The sequence below is a fragment of the Apus apus genome, chromosome 3 (genome assembly GCF_020740795.1).
Source record: "Apus apus isolate bApuApu2 chromosome 3, bApuApu2.pri.cur, whole genome shotgun sequence".
NCBI classification, from domain to species: Eukaryota; Metazoa; Chordata; class Aves; order Apodiformes; family Apodidae; genus Apus; species Apus apus.
Window position 1 is genome coordinate 50348516 of NC_067284.1, and position 24248 is coordinate 50372763.

The 24248-nt window shown below is 41.4% G+C and overlaps 2 protein-coding genes across 2 annotated transcripts in view; both read left to right on the forward strand.

Annotated features, from left to right (window-relative positions):
• ISM1 (isthmin 1) overlaps positions 1 to 22465 on the forward strand; it is a 62045-nt gene extending 39580 nt beyond the window's left edge. Inside the window, exons 4-8 of the mRNA XM_051615013.1 lie at positions 6986 to 7222; positions 14321 to 14588; positions 17671 to 17814; positions 19883 to 19972; positions 21640 to 22465. Of these exons, the coding sequence (XP_051470973.1) occupies positions 6986 to 7222; positions 14321 to 14588; positions 17671 to 17814; positions 19883 to 19972; positions 21640 to 22157 (1257 nt within the window). The 3' untranslated portion in view covers positions 22158 to 22465. The remainder of the gene's footprint in view (positions 1 to 6985; positions 7223 to 14320; positions 14589 to 17670; positions 17815 to 19882; positions 19973 to 21639) is intronic.
• BTBD3 (BTB domain containing 3) overlaps positions 1 to 24248 on the forward strand; it is a 405212-nt gene that overhangs the window by 379684 nt on the left and 1280 nt on the right. The gene's annotated exons all lie outside the window — the stretch shown is intronic.

Genomic DNA, 24248 nt, shown 5'->3' on the forward strand with positions numbered 1-24248 from the left:
CCTGTTATTAGGTTTTGCTTATGTGATGAAGTCATCATGTAACTTTTAGTCCACAGGGACTAAACACTTTCTAGTCTCTAAAAACATCTGCCAGCTAACACAGCCAGAGTCATAGACACTTTTGAAAGCATAGGGTGGATATTCAGTGGCATAGGAGAGCGAGACACAGAGGCAGGGAATAGCTGTTTCTTGGAAACTAACATGAAGGCAACTTTGGAAACAGAAAAAGTTACAAGTAAGGTTACTCTTTTGGCTGGGGAGAGATGAAAACTTCATTTACTAAAGCTGGTTCACCTAGTGAAATCCTAGCCGTAGTGATTTAGTGGAATAAACTTGCAAAAGGACCTAGTTTAAAATCCATTAAAATAATTTTAGATGTATGTTTGTTCTCTTTCATTTACGCTGACTTTGTGTGTGCTGGCCTGCAAAGTCTGACCAAAAGTTGGGTACACAATGTACTAACATTCTGAATTTCCTTTGCTTTTGGGGGTTTGATTGCAGCTTAAGGCAGATTTTCCCATTCTGTTGGAACCTGATGTGAAAATTAAGATGCAGATGTCAAATGATGGGTGAGATTGGAAGATTGTACAATTAAATTTAGCCATGGTGTAAATTGATTCTATTTAAAGCTTTATTATACTCCTGGCTTTATGTGAGTCTTTAATAAAGCCAGAAAAGAATCAGAACATTCAAAGGATTTGCATTTTGGCACCACAGGCTATTGGAGTGGAATATCTGGGCTGTTCTGCAATTGTACATTTGCTTGTTCAACTGCTAAGTCAGTGTGTCCTGTATAGAATCACTGAGTCCAACCATCATCCCTACTCTACGGAGTTCTCCCCTAATCATATTCACCAGCACCACATCCAAACAACCCTTTGGGGAGCTCCAGCCAGGCAGTGATTACAGGGACAATCCTCAGAGTCATGAAGAACAACTAAACGTTTACCACCAGTTTAGGCAATTGAAAATATGTGTTAACTACAAGCAAAACTTGGCACTGAGCATCTGTCAAAGCCCTACACAATTGTGTAAAGCACCAGTGTGTACTACATTAGAAAACTTGCTAAAGGGCTATAATCACCATCACTTTACTATCAAAGTGTTTATACAAACTGGCAGTTCTTCACCTCCAAGCTGAGCCATACTGTTTGTATTTTCCAGCTGAAGGAAAACACAAAATACAAGCAAACAACAGGGCATAAAAAGTAGCTGTGCTGTGAAATGTGTGTCCACAACCTGCAGCAAAAGGTTGCCAGATCCAAGTATAACATAGTTGGTTTCCTTCGTATGGTCTCAGGAAAAAAAACTGTCTGCCAGAGCAATTCCACTGGGACCCACTGTTTATTAATGGTGTGGAAGAGACAGGGAGCTTTGTGATGGAAACTCCCAACCAGAGACTGAACAAAGGATGGACCAAAGTGTAACAACTGCAAGGGAATAAACAGACCGAGTAGGGGAGGAGTGGCAGTAGGGCTGCTCCAGCACTTGGGATGTCTCAGTTCAGATGGTTCCACAAGGCAACAGCCTTTTTCCCCACTGCAGAGGGTCCCATTGTAGCGTGGGCCTTGTGCCTCAAAAGAGTGGTCTGGGATTTACTAGACCTTAGATGTAAAGGGGGTCTCTGATCTCTGGAGGCTTAAGTCCTGGCTACATGTTGTGAGACACTGGAAAAAGTTGCAGCTGTGGCTGCCCCATCCCTGGAAGTGTTCAAGGCCAGGTTGGATGGGGCTCTGAACAACATGGTCTAGTGGGAAGTATCCTTGCCCATGGCAAGGGCGTTGTAAGTAGATGATATTTAAGGTCCGTCCCTTCCAACCCAAACCATTCTGTGGTTCTATGATTCTCAAGATTTTCAGTGTAGCTACTAGGGCTAGAAGCTTTTAGTATTAAATACTTAAAATTTCAATATTTGCAATTCTGAGATCAGTGTGCTCAGATGCTGCAAGATTCCATTTCTGTTGTAGGCAGCTCTTGAGAGCTTTTTCAGCACCTGGCAGAAAATGCACTGTGGTGGGCTGGGTATACACTTGGGCATCCCAAGCACCTCACTAACTGTGCTGCCTCTGGAACCCAACATTTAAGCTGTCTACAGGACACCTCTGCTCCAACAGCAACTGCAGATTGGTATGTCTACTCTGAATTTCTGCTGTCCTAATTGCAACAGTATTTGCAACTCCGTCCTTTTCTCCACAGAAAGAAAATCACTTCAAGAGCCATACAGCCCCTGAAGCTAATGTATCCAATAGCAGTACCCTGTGGGATGACTGGGTTTGGTCTTTGCATAGCCACTTAGTCCCACATGCAGATGTATTTTCAGTTAGAAAGAGCTGGATACAAAGTAATTTACTAGTTTTGCCAGACTAAATAGAGAGTTCTTACAAAATTGTCACTGATAAACAGAGCTCTTAAAATTGTTATTTTTCTTTACAATTGTGATCAGTAATTCATCTTCTGTTTAGAATCATAGAATCACAGAATCATTTACATTATGTTTAAAGTAAGTGCTATATTTTTGAGCCCCTCAGGGAAAACAAATTTTGTACGTGCAAGCTAGTGTAGACATTTACAATTATATATGAACGGTGATTATCTGAAACATACTATTAATTATTGCAACAATTAATTTGTGTGGCTTTCTAAAGATATGTAAGGCCTTTCACTTCACTAATATATATGAATGAGAGGGACAAGCACATTTTAAGGAAAAATGAAAGTATCTCAGTAGCTGAGTCATCAATAGTCTAACCTGTCTGGAGATACGAACCAGTAGTGACTCCTTGGAGTGAACTGGAGCTGTAAGGCTCAGTACCACCACATGCTCTCAGCTAGTCACACAGAAATCAAATCTAAGCCTGAGTGATTTGCCTGTTAAATGAGAAAGCCAAGACAGAGCTCAGAACAGAACAAAGGTCTCCTGACTGCCTGGACTGTATGTGGCATTGATCATAAAATAATTTTTTCTCCATTTATCTCTGATAATCATTTTCAGCTGTTGACTTCACTGTCTGCTTATTTAACACTGTCCTCATACTTCTTCCTGCTAGGTCCTATGCTGCTTATACTCATGAGAGACAAAAAAAAATAAATAAACCCCAGCAATTAGATCACCCAGGTTCATACGAATCTTGGATCTGCAGAGGTGAAAGTCTTGTGTAGTTACCCCAGTGTGTCATTCAGCTGTTAGATATAAGTTGCATCAGTTTTCCTAAATTCTTTCAACTCCATAATTAGCTTGCAAATGTGCCTTTAGTTTGGCAAGTGAGGAGGGAATGAAGGAGGGTAAGAAGTATGAAGGACAGAGAAAGTGCAGCTGCTCCAGAATATTTTCTGTAGCTCATATCTTTCCTCACTTGTTCTCTGTCTTGGTTGTTTTTCTAGAACTGGAAATGGGATTAAAATAAGGAAGAGAGGAGGGAGATGGATTCCTCACCTGCTAAAAATGCAGAGAAACTCCCTTTTTCTCTAGTTTGGTATTTTTACAAGTTCCTACTTCTGTTTAACCTCCTCTGTGGGGAAAAGGCACATGTGACAGAGGGAGAAGCTACATAGGAAGGCAATGAAGGGCATTAAAATACCTATTTGATTATGGAGAAGTTAAATTGCAGTATCAGGTAGGAAATTTTTCCTGTGTGCAGGATTGCCTCTTAGAGCCTTAAATCCTGCCATTGTGCAAGTCCCTCCTGCATCACCAACATTTAAAGTTATCCTCAAAAGAAATCCCTGTGAATTGCTCTTTTTCCTAGTTTGTAGAACTTCTGTAAATATCTGATCCCATGGGGAAGCAGAACTGTAGCTGACATCAAGCATGAGTAACCCCTTAAAATCATATTAATTGCAAGTTTAAAAGTTGTGAATAGTCCTGTTAAATGAAAGGAAAAAAATGAAAAAAGTGATTTATCTTAAAATATTTAGAGTAGATGCATCATTTGAGTAAGAAACCAATGTGTCTGAACTAGAAATGTTATAACTTCTAAGAAACTGAGTCAGTAGTTCAGAATGAAGTGACATATCTTTTAGTAGAAGGCAAGCAATACTTCTTGCCCAAAAGCAATCAGGAATACAAATTGTGTACAACTAAAAATAAACAGTGTGAGGTACAAGCATATGAAATAACATAGAAATAAGAAGAGAAGCACCCCCCTTGCCCCCCACCCCACAAAGAAAAGAAATTTCATCTATTAGCTTTGGAACACAACCCCTGTTTTCTTTAGAAAGGGTACTGGCATTGCAGTAAGGACATTTTTCCTGCTAGATGGGCCTTCGGAGATCCTTTGCCTCAGTTAATGCAGTAGAACACAGTGAGCCTGTATTCTTATCTTCATATGCACTTCAAACTCACTTTTTATTGATGGCAGCTTTTTTTTCCCTTTTCACCAGAAAGATACGTTTCTAATAATACTACAAATCAGCTTAGACACTACACCAAAAATTACCTACCTAAAAAAACAGGCATTTTTTCATTTTAGCAACTGGAAACAAATGGTCTTTCACTCATGGTACTATGAGCAGGTAACTGGAACGTTCATGCATATGGAGCATTTCTGTTTGCTTATGTTGCTCTGTGACACAGAAGCCCCAAGGAGGTGCAGTGTGGGCTTGTCCTATCATGAAAGGGACTGCAAGAGATAACACTGGTTTTAGGCAGAGGACATGCTAACCTGTATCATTCCTGCCAGAGATTAGTCAATCCTCGTCATAAAGACAAATTCCATGTTACCCTGAAAGTCTGCTCTTGAGCTGGGTTGTCACTGACATTAGGAATGTGTACCTAATGTTGGACCAGGGTCTTCTGATCATGTTCACCATGAGCAAACAGAGTGGTCCACCCACCTTCTCACTGAGCAGACTTTGGTGTAGGGCAGTTATGTCCCCCCTCTGTTTTTTTTTTTAACATTAAACAATCTCAACTCATTCAGTCTGTAATTAATGACAGTCCCTGCCTCAAGCAGCTTGGTAGTGGGCCTGATCAGCCTGATGTCATTACTTCACCATGACAATTTTCTAACTAACTCCATGTGATATCCCATCTCTCTGACACTATTAAAAACTTTTTATAAAGCCTTTATTATTGTAGTTGCTGAGCTCCCTGCAAACATCACAGTGAGGAAGGGAAGTGCCGTTATCCCTACCAAGGCACAGACAGACCATGACCTGCCAAGATCACACAGCGAGTCTTATCAGAGAATTAAATGCAGGTCTCTCAAGTCCTTGGCCAGCTCTAGCTGTATGGTATGTTAATGTGGAGAATTGGGATGCTCCTCAAGTGGCAAGCAGATAGGGAAAGTATGAAATTGTATGTGAGAATTTTATTATTTTTAATAAAATCTCACTTTTATTTTTAATAAAGGTAAGATTATGAGCTTGATAGCCCAGAGTAGTTAAGTTCAGCATTTTTTTTTGTTCTTCACTGCAGTCATTTAATAACCACACAATTACACCTCGTTGTTAGTCAGACATAACTGAGAAGCCATATCATCCTCATGTGCCAAGAGACTCACAGTTAAATTCTGTTTGATAAGTGCTAAGCTAAAGCACTAGCATATGCATAAGGGACTGAAAGTTCACTCAGTGGCCCTCAGTATTGTTTCCCAGAAATTGCCACTGTGTGATTTGTTTTCTACTAGCACACATGAGGAGTGTGTTAATGGGTGACCCACCAAAGGCATCCAGAAGTCCTACATGCTCTTCAACAAAGCGAAGCACTCTTGTTTTAGCCTTCAAGCAGTACGGACTGTCAGGAGCACGTACATTCTTAGCACTGCACACATACACTAATTCAGCGTGAATTTTTTGCATCTGTGCTGTAAATGGATGTTTAAAAGTACCCCTTTGGCACTTTGAAAGTGTAACCATTCTGATAATGAAAATACCAAGACAACATTAATTCTGCTAAATCTGATTTTGCTCTTTACAAATGCAGAGCAGCGAGAAAGGAAAGGAGAATCACCTATGGTTTTCCTTGAGATTATTTCACTTAGTCCTGGATTAACTCTTAAATCTTGATTTATTTAACTCACTGAATATTTTCCTGTAATGTGCATAGATTATATTGTAAAATCTCTTCAAAGGTCAATTTAGAACCTTCCAAGCAAATAAACATGAAATAAAAGTAAAGGCATTGGAACTGTTATCTATCTGGGAGCTTAGCAAAAGGTATGCTAGCTTAATTTGAGCCAGGAGAGCTGGATGGGGATTGCGTTTAACCAGAAATGCTGGCAAAAATCTACTTCAGTAGAGCCAGAACCACATGTGGCCATTCCACTTTAATTGTGCTTGTTTTAAAAGATAGGTCTTTAACATTTACCCTCTCCAAGCTTGCTGTCTCTTTATGAACTGAAAATAAAAGCTCCCCAGGGAGTCATAGTAAGACCTCAAGCCTAAAATTTTTCAGCTGAGTCACAAGCAAAACTTGTGCTGAATCTACCCCGTGCTTTTTTTTTTTTGTAGCCATAAGATTTGTCTCCTCTGCTGGCTTTCTCCCTGCAAGTCCTCGGGCTAGTCCTGAACCCAGGGAGTGAGTGTTTTGATACTAAACATATCTCCTTGGTGAGGTCACAGGCAGTGGCAGCAGTGCTACTGGTTCGAAGGCAGCCTGCTGTAACATACTACAAAACCCAAAAGTACGCTCAACAATAACAAAAGCATTAACCGCTGACCCACGACTTGGTGAAATTCAATCCCACCATTAGGCAAACATGAAAATAAGATCCCAGAGGAAGGAAGGTTCAGATGTTTAAGACCAGGGAAATTGGGTGAGGAACACAGACAATGAGATGGAAGTTGTTGCAGACTGAGGAGAGAGAGGGGGAGGTTGCCAGTTCAGCAGTAGGATCTTTTAATACCATAAATTTCAACATGCACTTGGCAGTCAGTGGTTTTGCTCCACTTTGGAACAAAGCAAACTAAAATTATTCATAATCACGACACCTTTCCCCATTTTAGGGACACATGCAGTGTGATATGATTTTGCTTTTTTCCCCAGAACACACTCGCTGCAGATGACCATTCTCCAGAAGACAGCTTCACCCTGAACCCGGAGGACAGAAGAGAATACCCTGATCTCCAGGCTGCCCACCGGCCGTTCCCTAAGCAGCGATTCAGGCAGGAAAACGGGCATACGTCCTTGCAAAGAGATGGACCCAGATCTTTCCTCCTTGATCTTCCAAACTTCCCTGACCTATCAAAAGCAGATATCAATGGGCAGAATCCCAACATTCAGGTACAAATTTATGTTAACGTGTGATTTTTCTAATAAGCTGTACAAATTTATTTTACTGAACCAAGGCAACATTAAGCCTAGCTTCCCGGAGAACACCCTGTCTCTCTATGGAGAGCACCAAAAGAGGATGTATATAATACAGTCTAATGTAATCTTTTTGTTTTAAGTGAATGGACAGATTTTTATTTTTTTCTCCATTTCTCTTTGGATAGTGTCGATTGCATAAGTGTGGATATCAATGTAGACCCATTTGTAATACTAAAGCCATCCTTACTGTTGCCATTTTGGAACACGTTATCTTCATTGATATTAAATGGGTATTTTAAATCCTGTTTTCAGCTTTCTGTTGCAAAACTTGTGTCCTAATACAAAATGCAAACATCCCCAAAGGTTACAAGACAGTAAGTCTTTAAGCTTCAGCTCAAAATGTGGTCCTCTGTATGGAACAGAGACTTAATTTCTGTAGCAGCTGCCTGGAGTAAAAAAAAAAAGTTGTCTGCAAGAAAATTTGTTATATGTTATTCCTCAAACTGTTCTCGGGTTTGGAATGGCCTCTTACAAGCCACTTGCATCTTGAAACTCCAAGGATTAGAGGGAGGAAAATGTGAGTTATTTGTTTTTATTTCAGAGCCTTAAAGCAAAATTGGCATTAATAAGCAGTCTTTTTAAACCAAAACAATAAATTGAAATGTTGTTCTGCCTAAGATGTCCTTTTAAAAACAATATACTAATAGAACTGGTTTTCCGGTTAAATTAATTCCTGGCTTCCTATAGTACCCCAGCCCACAGAAATTACCATCCTTTTGATATGTCTAAGAAGTACGTATGTAAAGATAAAATAGAGCTGTTGGTGAGAGACCAACATGATGGGGCGAGAACAAGCTGTCTCCAAGTTGATGCTGCATTACATCATAGATGGCTTGCAACATTGAGAAGCCTAACAGATTTGGATCAAGTGTTGGTCCCATACTTGACAGGCCAAAGTAATAAACATGTTCAACTTGTGGTGGCTGAACATACCCTTCACGCTTCCAGAAAGCCTTAGGAAGGGAAGGTAGGGAAGCTATAGGGCCCTCAGATTGTGGCATTAGGTAAACAGTGTAACATCATTGAGCAGTATGTGAACCGCAGAGGAGGACAGTAGGAAACAAAAAACCTTCTCTGATTTGTAACAACACTTAATGTTTAGACCCAGGAAACAGATAAATGAGATGGAAACATTTCCCTGGCTTGTCTTAATAGCGTCTGCTTCTGCTATGACCTCTTTTTCCACCACCTGATCTTGGAAATGTGTCAGGCAACTTTGTCAGCAGTTTTGCTGGGCTTCAAGAACTGGGAAGCCTAGTCCTGTAAGCTGGAAAACATTGGGCAACAATAGTCCCAGAGCTCTTGTGCACAAGGATCAGCTCTTTCAGAAAATTTACCCGGTTTGCTTAGGTGCATAAATAGGGATATGCAAAGCTTCTTTAAGTTCCTGGTTGACAGTCTTGCAGCAGGTCAGGTTCCATGGAGATAAAACTCCCATTGATCCATTACAGAGTCAATGAAAATTATTTATTTGCCCAAAGGTTGTAAAAGGTGGGAAAAAGAGGGTTATACCGAATTCTTCTTCACTAAACTGTACCGTAGTGACCTGAGTGGAAACAATGACACTTCTTGACTTAGAAATTTCTCATCAGCTGTTTGACAGGTGAGAGCAGACTCAACACTCATTTTTCTTTTTGCACAGTGGCTTCTGGATCTGTAAGTTACATTCCAGGGGATGTTAATTTAAAAGTTCTCCTAGGACAGGGAGGTTGGAAAGAAGGAAAAAGCCAGTGTGTATTAAGTCTAGCACAAGGGCCACATTTACTTCTCAAAGACCCACAACTTCTTTTCCCTTCTACTAGTATAAACCTGCATAGACCTAAAATAACATTTTTAAGGGAAATTATATCTGGAAATTTTAAAAACAGACATAAAACTTTGCAGTTTGAGAGTTAACTGCAGTAGCTGCAGTTGAGCAAAAGCTGTTTGGTTTGGGGCATTTTGTTATATTCTTTTTTTGCCATTTTAACAATTCTTTCAATGCCTGGAAGCCTTCTAGTTGAGGAGATTACAAAAATTGATCACACGTTTCCTTTGGATTTCCTTTATATATACCTGCAACACAGTTGGGTGAGTTTCAGTTGCGGTGGACTTGTTAAATGTTTTGAATGATGTGACAGGTTCCAAGCAGAAACTGCAGAGTTAGGTAGGCTTCCTGGCCTAAAAAAGTGTTTATGTGCCCCAGAAAACTGAAGTAAAGCAGTTTATGATTAAATCTGTTGTGATTATTTTCCTTGCTTTAAGTTATGGGATTGGTAGTCATTCATAGGAGTGATTTTAAGCCAGAAGTTTTTAATGCTGCCTGTGTGGTCATTTGTTGTCTTTATTATTTTGCATGAGGCCTGTGGACCATGTTCACCAGTCATGCCATGCTAGTGCTGCTGTGTAAGCTTTATTAGTTTTCTTTGATTTCTGCCTTCTCTTAAAAAAATACCTACATAGAACCACCTGCTCTAGGTACATACACAGATACAAAGAAACAAGGCCGTGTGATCAGCTTTTAAAAATGAACTGCAGACTTCAAACCAACTCTCCTCTGAGTTCATCAATGGCCATTTTCTTCACCTCCATGTCACCTTTGACACAATTTATTAGGTGTATTTTTTAGGTAGCATTTATATTTGTCGTTTGAAGCTAATGGTTTCAGTGCATTGGAAGATAACACATTGTTAGCATTGTCACAAAAGACTCAGCAGTATCTGCAATACTGAGCTCCAACCAGTACATCTGATCCCCAGTCTAGCACAGCAAGAATTGGAGGGCTCCATTAGTGCTTTTTTCTTATAATGCCTTTAAGGCTTAATAGTTTAAGGTAGTAGCAAAGCAGCTGTCCCTTTCATTACATTAAGACCCAGAAAAGCAGAGGGCACGTCTTCTTTTTTCTCAGCCCTCGGGCTGGGTCTATATCATGGAGAACTCCCTGCTCCCAAGACTACGTCCCAGGTCAGTACACCTGCTTCCCTGAGCTAGCTGCAGTGCCAGAAGCACAGAGCTGGAGAGACTGGTCAGGGCAGAGCAGGGTCCTATGGTTAAACCACTTCCAATGCCAGGGCTGTTACTACCTCTGCTTCTTAATGTCATGGTGTAACAAGAGCTTGCTGCAAAGTGCAATGTTCAGAGCTGGGTTTCAAACCAGATTTTGAATTCTGAGATTCAGTTAGTCTCATCAGAGATTTCAACTAGGATTGACAACATTGAATACAAATTTCAGGTTTTGAGTCACGTTGTCTTCTTTGCTTCCAGCAAGTTTTAGGAGTCCTTTTCTTCAAGTCCAGAAAACTATTCTAAGTGAGATGTCATGACATAGCTGGAAGTAAATTGGTGTCACTACTGATACAATTTTAACTGAAGGTTAACTGAAGGTGTAAACCTAAATTTACCATTGCAATATCTGATAATTAACTCATTCTGCTATTACAGTTACCCCATTGCTGACTTGCAGACATCCACATTTACAGATCTGAAAGTTCTGCACTGAAAATTTGCATCAGGTGCCTGAAGGAAACAGGAAAGAAATGTCATAGAACCCACTGCTTGCACAATATTGCAAATGTAGTTCTTCCTGCAACATAATCTTCCAGTTGCTTAGGGCAATGTTTACACCAATAAAGTGAATTCAGGAACATTATTTCAGTAAACAGGATGAAGTACACAGAACTTTTCGTGCAGTCCAACAGGCAGGGATAATATTTATCTTCTGTATATTTTTGGCCAGGAAAAAATTGGACATTGGTGTCTCAAGAAGACATCTGTGCTTGATACATTTGTTTCATTAGGAATTGACTGCAAATCTGTTCTTTTAATATACCTGTGCCAATTGTTTTAACAATTTTTAGAGAAGCATCCTTATTTATAGCTCATGCAGCCGTAAAAGTGGCTTCATTTTAGGTTTGAATACTTCTGAACATGGTTGTGGATTTATACAAGAACCATGTCACCATAGGCAGTTTGGGAAACTTGAGAAAAAAATAATCTTTACAGTTTTGATAATCACTGGAAGAAGAAAACAGAGAAAAATGAAGTCTTTAAAACAGTCTCCCAGATAGAAATACTAAACCAGGTGTATTTTTTAATTTTTGAGAAACATGTTTTTGTTCAAGTAGTTACACAGCATGAAAGCTTTTCCAGAGCTGCTTTAAGTACTCTTTTTTTAATGACTCCAGTTCTAGATCTGATTTCTTATTTTCTTTTTATAAACAAACCCAAGTGTAGAAACCAATCAAACAATATACATGTTTGTGTGTATGTCTTGTATAGGTATACATACATATAGTCATGGGCCAATGTTGTTAAGTCTGTCTGTAAGTACTGGGAAGAATTCAGTGAATGCTGATTTTTCAAAATTTTAGACTGGGATGGGGGAACAATTGCTCACTGGAAGCAGCAGCCTCTTCTCACACCTCTGCCCTAACTTTTGGGTCACACCGTGAGGGGATTACTGGGTCTACTCACTGATTTTCTCCCTGCCTTTGGAAGGTCTGTTAGAGTTAAATGGGGCTGGGCAGAGCATAGCTGAGTGCCTGGAAACAAACTGAACTAGAGTCGACTGAAGCTGTCTTTTTTTTCATTTCCAAGAGTAGCTGTTCAGACAATCCTTGGTAGAATTTCTTTCACTCTGTGGTGATGTGTTAAACAAGCAACTTGTTAATCAAAGCTTAAAACAGCGGAGGGAGGGATATAAGTGTGTGTCAGACTACAACACTGGATTTTGCTTTTGTTATGCCCATTTTTTTAAAAAAGGCTGTGTATTGGAAAACTCATTTTAAAGGCCTTTGTAATAAGCATTTTCAGTAGCAAAAACAGGATAAAGAGGGATATCTGATTGCACAGAAATGCAAATGTCTTGAAATCAAGTTCATGGTGGTGCTGTCAGAGGTCTGGTGAGGCCTTATGACGCCGGGTGCTTGTGTTAGGCCTGTCTCTGTTTCCCAGCTTGTAGCTCTAGCTCTGCAGAAGCATCTCTGTCTCCACAAATCCTCTTTTGCTTAAACTGACTTTGCATCCTGAATAAGTATTTTAAATCAAATCCCTATGGTTCTTCAAACTGTACCTGGCTGAAATACTGCAAGTTCCTGCTGATTCACCATCATATACTTACAGATTATCAAAGCAAATGGAATTATTATCCAGTGCCCCCTGCCTTTTTTTATGAGAGAGCTTTGTTTGGGTTTTTTTGTTTTGTTTTGGCCTGGTTTTCTGTTGTTTGTTGTTTTATTTTTCACTTCACTGAGTCATTGATTACAGAGCTAATGTGGTCTTACAAATACTTGCTACTAAAGTACTAGAGTCATACTAATTTTCACTTGGGCAGTACTAAAGCCCCACGACTGGCCAGCAGCACAGTGTTACCCGCTCAGTAACACTATTTCCTTTCACTTATTGTGAAAACTCTGTTTTGCTTGGATAAATGCAACAATTTTGAATCCCTAAACTAACCCTGATGTTTTCAAACTTATGAAATTCTTGGTCTGTAGAAGCTGAGGTTTAATGAAGTAATCGTTCCAATTCCGTATTTAGTCTGGGAGTGAAATCTCTCATGTGTAAAGATGCTATTAGGCTGACAACTGCACTTTCCCTCACTCTTGCTCTTTCTCCCAGTGGAGCTTCTTAGTAGCCTCAAAGTTGTTTCATTTCAATGGCTTGGTCTATGGTCAAATGCAAAACATGAAGTAGATGCAAAATCTCCTTTCTCCAAAAAAGGATGCGTGGTCATCGTCTTGTCTGTGCAGCTGTGTCTGAAGCTACGAAGCTACACCAGCAGTTCTGGTTTGTTTCCTGTGGCACACTCCTCTGTGGATCACAGGTAGCTGAAAAAACATGGATATTATTTTCCTTTTCTTGTGTGTGTCTTGGGATTTTACTAATGACAATTGTATAAAATGAAACCTTTTATCCAAAATGCAAACCCTTAGAGCTATGTAAATGGCTTTTAGCATAATAGTACATTGTTCTGTTTTTCCTGGTTTTAAACAACCTGATGACACATCAGAGCATTTAAGATTTATCTGTGGCCACGTTATGCTTGCATGACACAAAGAGCCAAGGTTTCTGATGGCTAGGTCCTATTTCTACATAAATAGCCACCTACATGCATACACAGTATTTTTCCAAGAGTTTCATCATTACATATTGTTTAGCACAAAAAAAAGAGTAATCAAAGGTGGTCCCTGCACAGAATTATATTTACATTCATGATGTGTGAGAGGAGAATTGGGCAGCAGACTTTGAATCTTGGCTCTGGGCTTCTGTTGAAACCATAAACAGGTTGTGTACCATTATGATCTCCAGCACAGAAGAGGACCTACTTCAGAGGGCTTAGCAGCAAGTGACCTGCTCAGCCATGGCTGAAGGAGCAGCTGACTCTCCTCACCGCAGAGCGTGGTTGCAGGGGACGGTGACAGCCCAGCGGGTGTGCCCTGGCACTGCTGGTGCTGCGGGGAGGCTGTGCCAGGGGCCCGGCTGAGCTGCCGCTAGAGGGCAAGGCAGGTGCAGACCTGGCTGGGGCCCTGGGCTCTGCCGCCGCCACCTTCTCACCCGTGGACTTGCTTGAGCCCTGGCTTGAGTCAGCCCGAGTCCTTAGAACGGGCTCTCGTGCTGGTGTGCTTCATACTTGCCTCAAATTCGGCCTCTGCCTAATTAGCCTAGCAGATTTGGTTTTATTTTTATGTTTTTGGTTTTATTTATATGTTTGGGTTTAAACATCTTTTCTCCATAAGGCAGAAAATTTTTGCTGCAAACGTTTTAGGCACAGCATGGGTTATTATTTTGTGCAGGATTTTTCCTAGCCTTTGTTCCAAGGTCTGGTTCAGCAGAGGTAGCAGAAGGAATCACTCAGCCACTGCATATCTCTGAACTCAGTAATCTGCATATGGTTTACAGCATGCAAACCCTACAGTATTGCACAGCCCCTCCTCAAGGCAACAGCACTCATTTGTCTTTGCTGTGTAGAAAGTTTCCCACTGACTAGGAGGAGATAGTGATGGACAGACTGGTCTGTTTTGAATCCCACAGGTTACCATTGAAGTGGTGGATGGCCCTGACACTGAGACAGAGAAAGATCTGCAGAAAGAAAGCAGCAAGCCTAGCTGGCCAGTCCCGTCACCTGACTGGAGAAACTGGTGGCAGAGGTCTTCCACCTTGACTCGCATGAGCAGTGGTGACCAGGACTACAAGTATGATAGCACTACTGAGGACAGCAACTTCCTAAACCCTCTCGGTGGGTGGGATAGTCATGCACCCAGTCACCGGACATTTGAGTCCAAGGAGCAGCCAGAGTATGGTGAGTTTGCATTCCAAGCCTCTTATGGGCATCTTGGGATTGTAAAAAGGAGTTTGGGGGAAATGAGAATGGTGAGGCATCGCTGAAAGTAGGCCAAGCAAAACAGAATTTTTCAACATGTGGCTTTTGTTCATCAGCTTTTAAATACAAATCTGTGCAGATGCACAAGCTGTACTGTGGTAGCTGCATTCCTCTAGTAAGTCTATAATCTTGAAAATCATACCAGTTATCCCATAAGAGGGCCTTTTTTTAGTCTCAAGTGCACTTTTTTAAAAACAAAGGAAAGAAGGTTTCATATTTATTTTTAGAGTAAGGATAAGTACAAATTTAGAATCGTGCGGTGGTTTGGGAACCAAAAATACAATTATTGGATAAATAAGCAGGATCTAAAACCTGGTAGTATTTGGTGGATAAACAAGTAAGACAAATTATGTTGGTGCATGTGTGGGGAGTGGCATGTGCAGCAGGAACATTGTGTATTTGCGTGTGTAATTCTCTTCCAGATGTGTCATGGCGAAAACAATTGTTTTCAGCTTGTTGTATGAAACAGTTGCAGAAACTAGAAACAGAGAGGAGCTACAGTTACTCACTGCCCCAAGAGGCTGTAACTCTCCACATGGGAATGACTCAAGGGAGGGTGAACTAGGACGTAGCTCAGAGCCTCCTAGTTTTAAGTTGGGTGTAAATACGGAAGAGTTTTAGTCAGAGCAGGGGTACACAGTCACAATACTGCTACTCTGGCGCTTCTATTGCGTTCTCCAGATACTGCAGAGTGGCCATTGTGTACTGATTCAGTCTTATTTTTCCCTTCTTTTGGTTAACTTTAAGTCCTAGAGCCTTAATAATTGAGAGAGGCTTTTTGTGGAATGGTATATTTATATGTATGTATTAAATTTTGTAGCCAGAAGATTAAAGTCTACCCCTTCTTTTTGCACCTGCATTTATTTGTCAGCACACTACATTGCCAAGAATTCATATAATAGGTAGTTATTCACCTAGGTAAAATAAAATTGTTGTCACAAATAATTGTAGAAAAAAACCAGTATGAATTACAGATAAAAAATTAGGAAAAACAGGTTGAGCTCCAGCTAAAAATCTTATATATATATATATATATATATATATATGCAAATATAGATACAGTTGTATAGACATATAGTAGATACTGTGTGTTTCATAGTGCAATATAAACATTGGCTAGTTCAGGCCTAAAAATTGTCTACACACCAGAACACCCCACTAACTGGAAAAGACTCCTGACCTGCTGACTAACCTAAAATGTCATGTGCCATTGGCTTTGGCCAGGAGGATGTATCCACAGATCCTGCCCACATAGGGCTTTTACGCTCATTCGACTCACTGACCTGCTCACACATTTCATAGCTCTGTCTCCCTCATCCTGCCTCTGCCAAAAAGCACTGCACAGCTTTGCTTGCCCTTCCTGGGCCTCCCAGGTTGGGCTCTCTGACAAGCATCACACCTGCTCACCTTCCCTCTTCCTCACCAGGCAAGTGGAGAAAAAAATTCAGAGCTGGAAAAGAGCTGGGAGGGAGAGCAGGGCCAGGGAGAGAGGGCAGATCACATTTTCCCAAGACATTTTATGTCTCTTCAGGGTGCTGAAGGGCTCATCTGTTGGTAGATGCCAGAATTGCAGGTCTTTGCATACAGGCAGTATGTAGCAAGGGCAATGGTCCTACCCATCACACCATGGACGCCTGATTCGTGTGGTGGCTTCCTGACCAGCAGCAGTGTAACTGAGAAAAGTGTAAAACCACATAAGGTCCCTGCCACGAGGAACTCCCATCTAGGCAGCGTGCTACAAGTGAGATATATAACCTTCCCATACTCCTGGCAATAAATGTTTAATAGCACCCCACAGAGTTGTCATCAGTCATTACATATGGTACAAATCAAGTTACGTGTTCTACTAACCAGCTCAGGAAGCCCCCAGACAGTATGGCAGTGGGGGGGAGTGGGAATCGCGTGTAGCACAGGGGCCAGTGCAGCCAGGGATCTGTCCCTGTGTCTTGCCTGGTACATACATGGTCAGCCTATAGCTATAGGGCAGAGCTGGAGTCAGTAAGCCCAATTTTGCTTTGCTACCAGTCCTGGCTTAACTCAAATGAGCAAAGGCTGCAAGTTATGATTACAGGGTCCGTTAAACATCTCCTGTAGGCTGCAGAGAAATCCAGTAAGCCAGACATTCCCTAGCGAGAGACAACACGGATCTGGGGAGACCAGTGGGAAGGCAAGAAAACTGGGATTGGTCCATGGCCTCAATTTAATGGCCTTCACAAGGTGGTATGTGCAACAGTTAATTCAGCAAATAAAGGAAATGGGTTCTAAGGGGTTTAGATACTTAAACTGACACTGAGCCAAGGTGGTGCAGACTCGGTATCGCTTGCCCGGGCCTCTCTACCAGAAGAGAATAAAGTCATGTCTCATTTTCAGACGATTCCTGCTGGTAAACAGATCCGATGTTACTTAATAATTCACATGAAACACTATAAATTGCATGTTGTGCTGGGTGCAAGACACATATGCAGCTCCCTGTATCCGTGGCATTATTTTTCTGATATGTTTCCTCTTCAAGAAATGGAAAAACAGGATTGCAGTTTCCATGCATGACCCTCAGCCTCCCATAGTCCAATGTGCATTGTGGCATAAAAATTAATTTAGTATTGTTGTGCTGTTGCTGTATTTTGAAAAGAAAGCTTCATTTATCCTGTGCCTGATTAGTCTGTGGTCAGAAAACTTCTTCCTATATACAGGGAAATTATGAGAATAGATGTGTACTGTTAGTTCATGACCCAGCTTTGCAGCTGAGGATTCTCAGCTGCCAAAAGGTCAAAAGAGAAAGGAAATATTTTTTCAAATAAAGTTGCATGCATTTCCCTGAGGAGCATCAAGTGTGAAAACCATTTAAACAGCAGGCTTACGCCTGGCATTTAGCCTGAGCTTCAGGTAGAGACATCTGGATTCCGTTCTTGTTTTGCCTTCTTAATAAAAAACACTACACGGTCGTTTTGAGCAGTAGGAGTTTTGTTTCTTCATTTCCTTCCTCATCTTTGTTCTTACACAGATTATATTGATGGTGAGGGAGACTGGAGCCCGTGGTCCCTTTGCAGCGTCACCTGTGGAAGCGGCAACCAGAAGCGGACAAGGTCCTGTGGGTACGCCTGCACTGCCACCGAGTCACGGACCTGCGACAGGCCCAACTGCCCAGGTGAGGGCACGTCTACCTGAACTGCCCTCCAGGGGCAGGGGGAGGGGCAGTCGAGGGCGGGACAGCCCACCTTGTGCCCCAGCTAGATAAAGAGTTTTGGTGGGAAGAGGCTTCCAAGGGCATTTATGAAATGGCAGGTTCTTTGCTAGTAATAATATGCTGCTAGATGCAGTCTGCTGTCCCCTGGGGTTTAAAAGACAAAGACAGGCTTTTTTTAGGTTACGGTAGTCCTTTTTGTGCAAAGTACATTTTGTATTCCAAAGGGTGTAATCTGCTCTCTTGAAACAAATTTGTATTAATTTTAGAATTTCAAAACAGCAGCGTTGTCTGTTACTTCAGCGAGCTCGTGTTCCGCTGTACAGTAAGGGGGCATGCCTGTCATGTGAACAAATAGCTCCCCCCAATAAAATGGCTTTTAAGTTTTCTGCCTAAAGTGTACAGAGTTGCTTTAAATCTCCACATGTATTAGTATTAAAAAAAAACCACAAAAACAAACAACAAAACAAAACTACTTTTAATACCCACTTTTCTCCAGGGATTTTGGGTTCATTTGGCATTAAGATACAAAATTTCCTGTCCTGGAAAGTCAGTGTTAAGGTGGAAATGTCATCTCTGTTTCATTACATGTTGCTTGATAGTTGGAGAATTATAAAACAGCAAGTTTGGTCCTGCAGCAGCTGTGCACAGTGAGATGAAGGGACGTGTAGTCGACCTTAGTTCCTGCCCATCTATGGGGATTGACATTTAAATGCCAGTACCAGAGGTGTCCTTACCATCACACAGTTATTGCTTTAGTGAAAGCAGGGCAGAGCACTCAAACCCACATAAAAAAAAATTAAAGTTGCTGTGGAAAACTGTCCCATGATGTCCTTTAAATGCTGCTGTGTTTGGATTTAGGCAAGTTTGTAATGGAGTGATGCAGTAGTTGCCACAGTGCATGGGGTATGTACAATTTCATTACTTCTCAAGATCAGAGAGAAGTAAAAACACATGCCGTGGTGGTATGCATTTCACTGAGTTTACTTAATGACTCAGAAAGGCAGAAATTCTTAAACTGGAGGTCAGGATTTTTTTGATGGGAAGTGAAATGTCAGCAGTGCTGGAGAGAAGACTTAGGAGCCTCAGTGAGAGAGCTGGAGAGAAGTTTCTCACTTGCAGATAGATGTCTGCATCCGTTGTAAGGTAATGACTGCTAGGCAGTTGAGGAGAAAAATGGTTCTGGATGCTGTCATACATCCTAAAACCTCAATAATAAAGGGTTAATTCCAGAAGAAAGCACGTAGCCCCCAGTTATGTTCTCCAGTATTTATTACCAGCTAGCATCAAACAGTGGCAAACTTGAAATAATATATTATGTCATATAACAGACCCCCAACGATCAGCAAGCAAAATATATTCACTCTTTGAGGCTGTGCTGACATTTTTTAAATTACAAGGGCAAAGCTCAGCTTCTGCTGTTTATAATTCCAGCAGTGAATTACTGCCTTGTAATGGGTTCTTGGGTATCTATTATTCTTCGTCTACTGCTGGAGTTAAGGCAAAACCCTATGATAATTTTATTGAAAAGCAGCCTGAGGCTGTTTTGAAGCTTTGCAAGCCACTATTATGCCCCAGTTCAAGAGATCAGGAGAAAGTTCATTGGCAAGAAGATGAATGGTGAACAGACTTCATTATTAACCATATAGTTATCACATATTAAAGAGCTTTCTGCTCTCTCTGGAGGTCTTTAATTCAATGGTGATGAACAAAAAAAACAAACCTGTTCAGATACTTCTTTGAAGAGACATTTGTTTTAAGGCTATGTGGCACAGAAACATTAGGGAAACACTAAACATTAGGGAAGCACTAAAACTTGACAACTTTTCCCCTTTGGACTAAGCTAATGCTTAATTTTCCTTGGTCATTATACTTTTAAATGAAAGCTCCCTCCAGCAGCCATGTCAGATTACTTCCCTACCAGTCAACAGCACCTTGCAGACCTGGGAAAGGAGGGGATGGTGGGGAGGCAGCTGATGGCATTGTGTTTTAGTAGGAAAACACCACCTCGACTAACACGTGTTTATCTTAGGGATTGAAGATACCTTCCGAACAGCTGCCACAGAAGTGAGCTTACTTGCAGGAAGTGAAGACTTCAATGCTACCAAACTGTTTGAAGTGGGTAAGCAGCCTACTCCAGCTTTCAGTAATAGATAAGAGACTTACTTAGATTTCCCTGTTTCAGCTCTCACTGAGGGACCAAGATTTTGAGTTTACCGTTAAAAATGTCAGTAATAATGGCCGGTTATTATCTTGCGTAAGTTTACAATCACAACCTTAGCTTGCTTCTGTAATAGAATCTTTCCCCTCTTAAGTCAGCAAATTTCTGTGCCTCTTTCATTATAAAATGGTGACTCTCCGTCCTAGTTGAGAAAAGAGCTGTAAGGCTCCACACTAATGGAGGGGGGGGGGGAAACCCACACTGTTTAGCATTTTGCTGCAAAAGCCTCACATAGAAGATACTATAAAAGCATTTTAGGTACAACTCTAAAATAAATTTTAAAAAGACAGTTATTGGAATGAGCATGCATAGCTTTTATAACTGCGTGCTGCAGGGGGGGCATTGCCAAAGCACTTTTATAGGGCGTGACTTGACACTGATCTAAAACTCAGCCCAAGCTCTATAATGTTCTGATTTCATCCCTCCAACAGTGTAGTCACTCTTAGACACCAGATGCTGGATTGATTGGATAAATAATGTAATCCAGCACCTCCCTCCTATGGTGCTAGAGCACAATAGTTAATGACAGCTGGGATAGGACTCTTTAAGGGGATAGAAAAACAGGACACAGATCATTAAGCAGATATTTTTCAAGAATGTTTGCTGTCAGAGTCCCCATCTTTGCCTTACTCCACAGTCCCGTTAGGTAAGTGTGGAGCAAGATGTGCAGGGTTTTTTTGAAAGCCCATAGCATAATACAGGCACCTTAAATACTGTTCTAGCTATGAGATTTTTAACTGGATTCTCCCAAGACTCCTACAAAATAATAAAGTGCCAGTCTTAAATATGCTACTAGTCTATAAATCTCTTCAATGCCAACTCTTCGTCATGGCTCTGGTGCCATTAAGTCCTCCTAATGTACAGACACTCTGATATTATGTGTCATATATGCCCTTTTAGCATCTGAATCAGTTTTGGCTGCATTTGCCAGCTAAGATGTCAGTCTCCATGTCTGAACTAAAGCTGCTTGACATACCCTGTAGGGAAGATGGAGGCCAAATAGGAAAAAAAGTATTGGTTAGTTAAAAGAAAAGACTGAACTAGGGCTTAATAATGAACTACAGAAAAAGTAATCCAGGCCTTGCTTGCCGTCTTGGTATTTCTAGTGTCATGAGAAACTTAATCCTTCAGCATCTGAATCTGCTGTTCTTACAAGGTGAGTGGGGTTTAAGCTGTCGACTGGCGTAAAACCACAGGGATTTCCTATTTCAGTTCTGTCTCCTGTAAAGTCATGATAGTGTCTCTTGTGCAGCCAATATGAGGATATCAGCAGCTTAATCAGAATTGGCCAGGTAAAAGAAATGTCAAGGATTCTTACTGGCACGGTGCTGCACTGCAATTCAGACTAGAAGTGCCTGAGGCCCTGAAGCCAGTCACTCCCCACTTCTTTATCTGACAAGACAGCACATTAACACATTGCAGGCAGGGAGGCAAGCTTGGCCTGCTCTTTCTTTGTTAAGCAAAGCACCGGTGCTGAACATTTGGGCTTTACTAATTTGTTACTGCTGATCATACGAACCCGAATGCTCAATATGTATCTTAAGTTTCTGCTTCCTGCCCTTAACCAGATACCGATAGCTGTGAAAGATGGATGAGCTGCAAAAGTGAGTTCTTGAAGAAATACATGCACAAAGTGGTCAACGATCTTCCCAGCTGCCCGTGCTCCTACCCCAGAGAGGTTGCATACAGCACTGCTGAGATCTATGATCGAATGAAGAGGAAAAACTTTCGCTGGAAAGATGCGAGCGGTCCGAAGGAGAAACTGGAGATCTACAAGCCAACCGCACGATATTGCATCCGCTCCATGCTCTCTTTGGAAAGCACAACGCTTGCAGCGCAGCACTGCTGCTATGATGATAACATGCAGCTGATTACCAGAGGGAAAGGGGCAGGTACACCCAACCTGATCAGCATCGAATTCTCAGCAGAACTCCATTACAAAGTGGACATTCTGCCTTGGATTATATGCAAAGGTGACTGGAGCCGGTACAATGAAGCACGGCCTCCGAACAATGGGCAGAAGTGCACAGAAAACCCTTCAGATGAAGACTACTACAAGCAATTTCAAGAAGCAAGGGAATACTGAGAAGCTTGTCTTCTTCTTCAGACACAAAGTAGCATTCGTTTCCTGGATGCCAAAGAACTGATAAGGGCTGCTGCATTGTCTCCTTGACAGGAGTTGATCAGTTTCTTTCTAATGAATGTATATAGTTGTAATATAATACATAAGTATTTTTCATAGTGTGTGTAATTTATAAACACATATCTCTCTATCTCACACACACCTATTTTTACATACAGCCATACATAAAACTTGTCCTGGTAGGATTTTATACCGCAATAATGTTCATTTAATGATGTGCATTTCATTTTATTCCCCAACTGTAACATAAGTGTGAGGTGGAGGGGCAGGGGTGGGGAGGGGGCAGCTGCCATCATCAGGCCCCAAGGCCCCAGCTGAGGAGGGCACATATTTAAAAGTTGTTATAAACAATAGGACTCAAGAATGTATTCTTCCATATGGGAATGGTTTACAAGATTAATGCACCTACAACATCAGTTCTCTATAATTGATTTCATGACTAGTCATATCTAAGAAAGGAAGAATTTTTTTTGGAAGGGTAATGCTCAAAAGTTAATGTAGACAGTTACTAGCATTTTTTTTTCTTGGAATTCTTCCCATTACCTACTAGCTCAGGTCTTTGCAGTCCATTTGGGGTGGGCTTGCAGGGAGATGTGGCGGTGGTTTCCTGTGGAGCAGAACAAGTCCCAGTGCAGTGGTTCTGCAAGAGTTAGGGACAGCCCACTCCCAGAGACATCTCAGACACCGAGCTACAGCTATCAGGGCTGATGCCTTATGCTGGGGAGCAGATCTTTAGGGCAGCTACCTGTAAACTAAGCACACCCTAAGTCTTTGGAGGAGTGAGGCCAGCGAAGGAAAGTGTCAAAGGAGAGAGAAAAAAAAATAGTTGATTCCTAATTTTTAATATAAAGACTCTTTAGATCTGATTGTTTCTTTCTTTTCTTAAAAGAAAGAAGTTTATTTTTTTAAAGAACAGGAAAAGTGTGTTACATGTTCCTAAATTACCTGAGATAAAGCATGCAGCCAGCCCTTTCCCCCCTTTTATCATAAGCTGAGTGCACAGTGTCCTGCAGAAGAAGCTGTTCTTAAAGGAAGCTGTCTGGGAGGAACTATTGGTGAGTTAAAATGTCTTTTTTTTAAAAAAAAAAAAAAAAAAAAGCTAGCATTATTTTTGTAAAGTATTTATTGAATTGTAACAATAATTCACATGCAGGATATGTCTCTAACATGAAAGGCTTCTGTAGATGGAACTTAATTGCCAAGAACAAGACTGTTGTTAGGCAAAGGTTTTACTTACAAATTTTTATAAAGTGCAAGGTTACATACATAATCCTGTAATTAAGCCTCTGATACCTGCGTTCTCATGAAAGATAAAAATTACACCATGGGTAAATAAACACAGTTCCATCCTGTAAAAGGCTCTCTTGCTGCAAGTCCATGTCGTCATTTGGAAAACTAAGGTTCCACGTTACTAGAGAATTGCCGGTTTTGGGGTTCTGTGGTCTGATGCAGACGTGTGTGCTGCATGTGGAACATCATGCAGTGGTACAGCCTGTCCTGCACTGCAGCCACTCTTAGCTGGAAGATTCAAGACAGCCATGAAAGACAATTCTGCTGCAGACACAGACACACACATACACATATACTGCACATCTTTGCTCTGTTGGCCTTTCAGGCGCTGGTTGATTGTGACTTTGCAGACATGTGTGCACAGCCCCCCCAGCATTAACACACGCAGAATAAAGTCCACCGAGTCTGGGAAGTGTCAGGCCCATGTAGGTCTGCACAGGTGGTGCAAATCAGAGGATGCAAAAGCAGCATGGACCATGGACTCCTACTCCAACCAAACCTGGTCTGACAGGCTGCAGAGCCTCAGCACTGCACTTGTGCACCAAGCTTCCAGGAAGACAGCGGCCCAGGCAAAGTTACTGCACACACGCCACAGCGCCTGATCTTCTGAGGTAACTTCAGCAGCTGGAAATCTTGGCCAAGTCATCGGATCTTCCCAGATGCAGGCTTGAGGCAGAGATGAGAGGAGACGTGGATAAATTCTAGCACTAGCTGGTAGTGACGAAACATGGTCAGTTGAGCAAG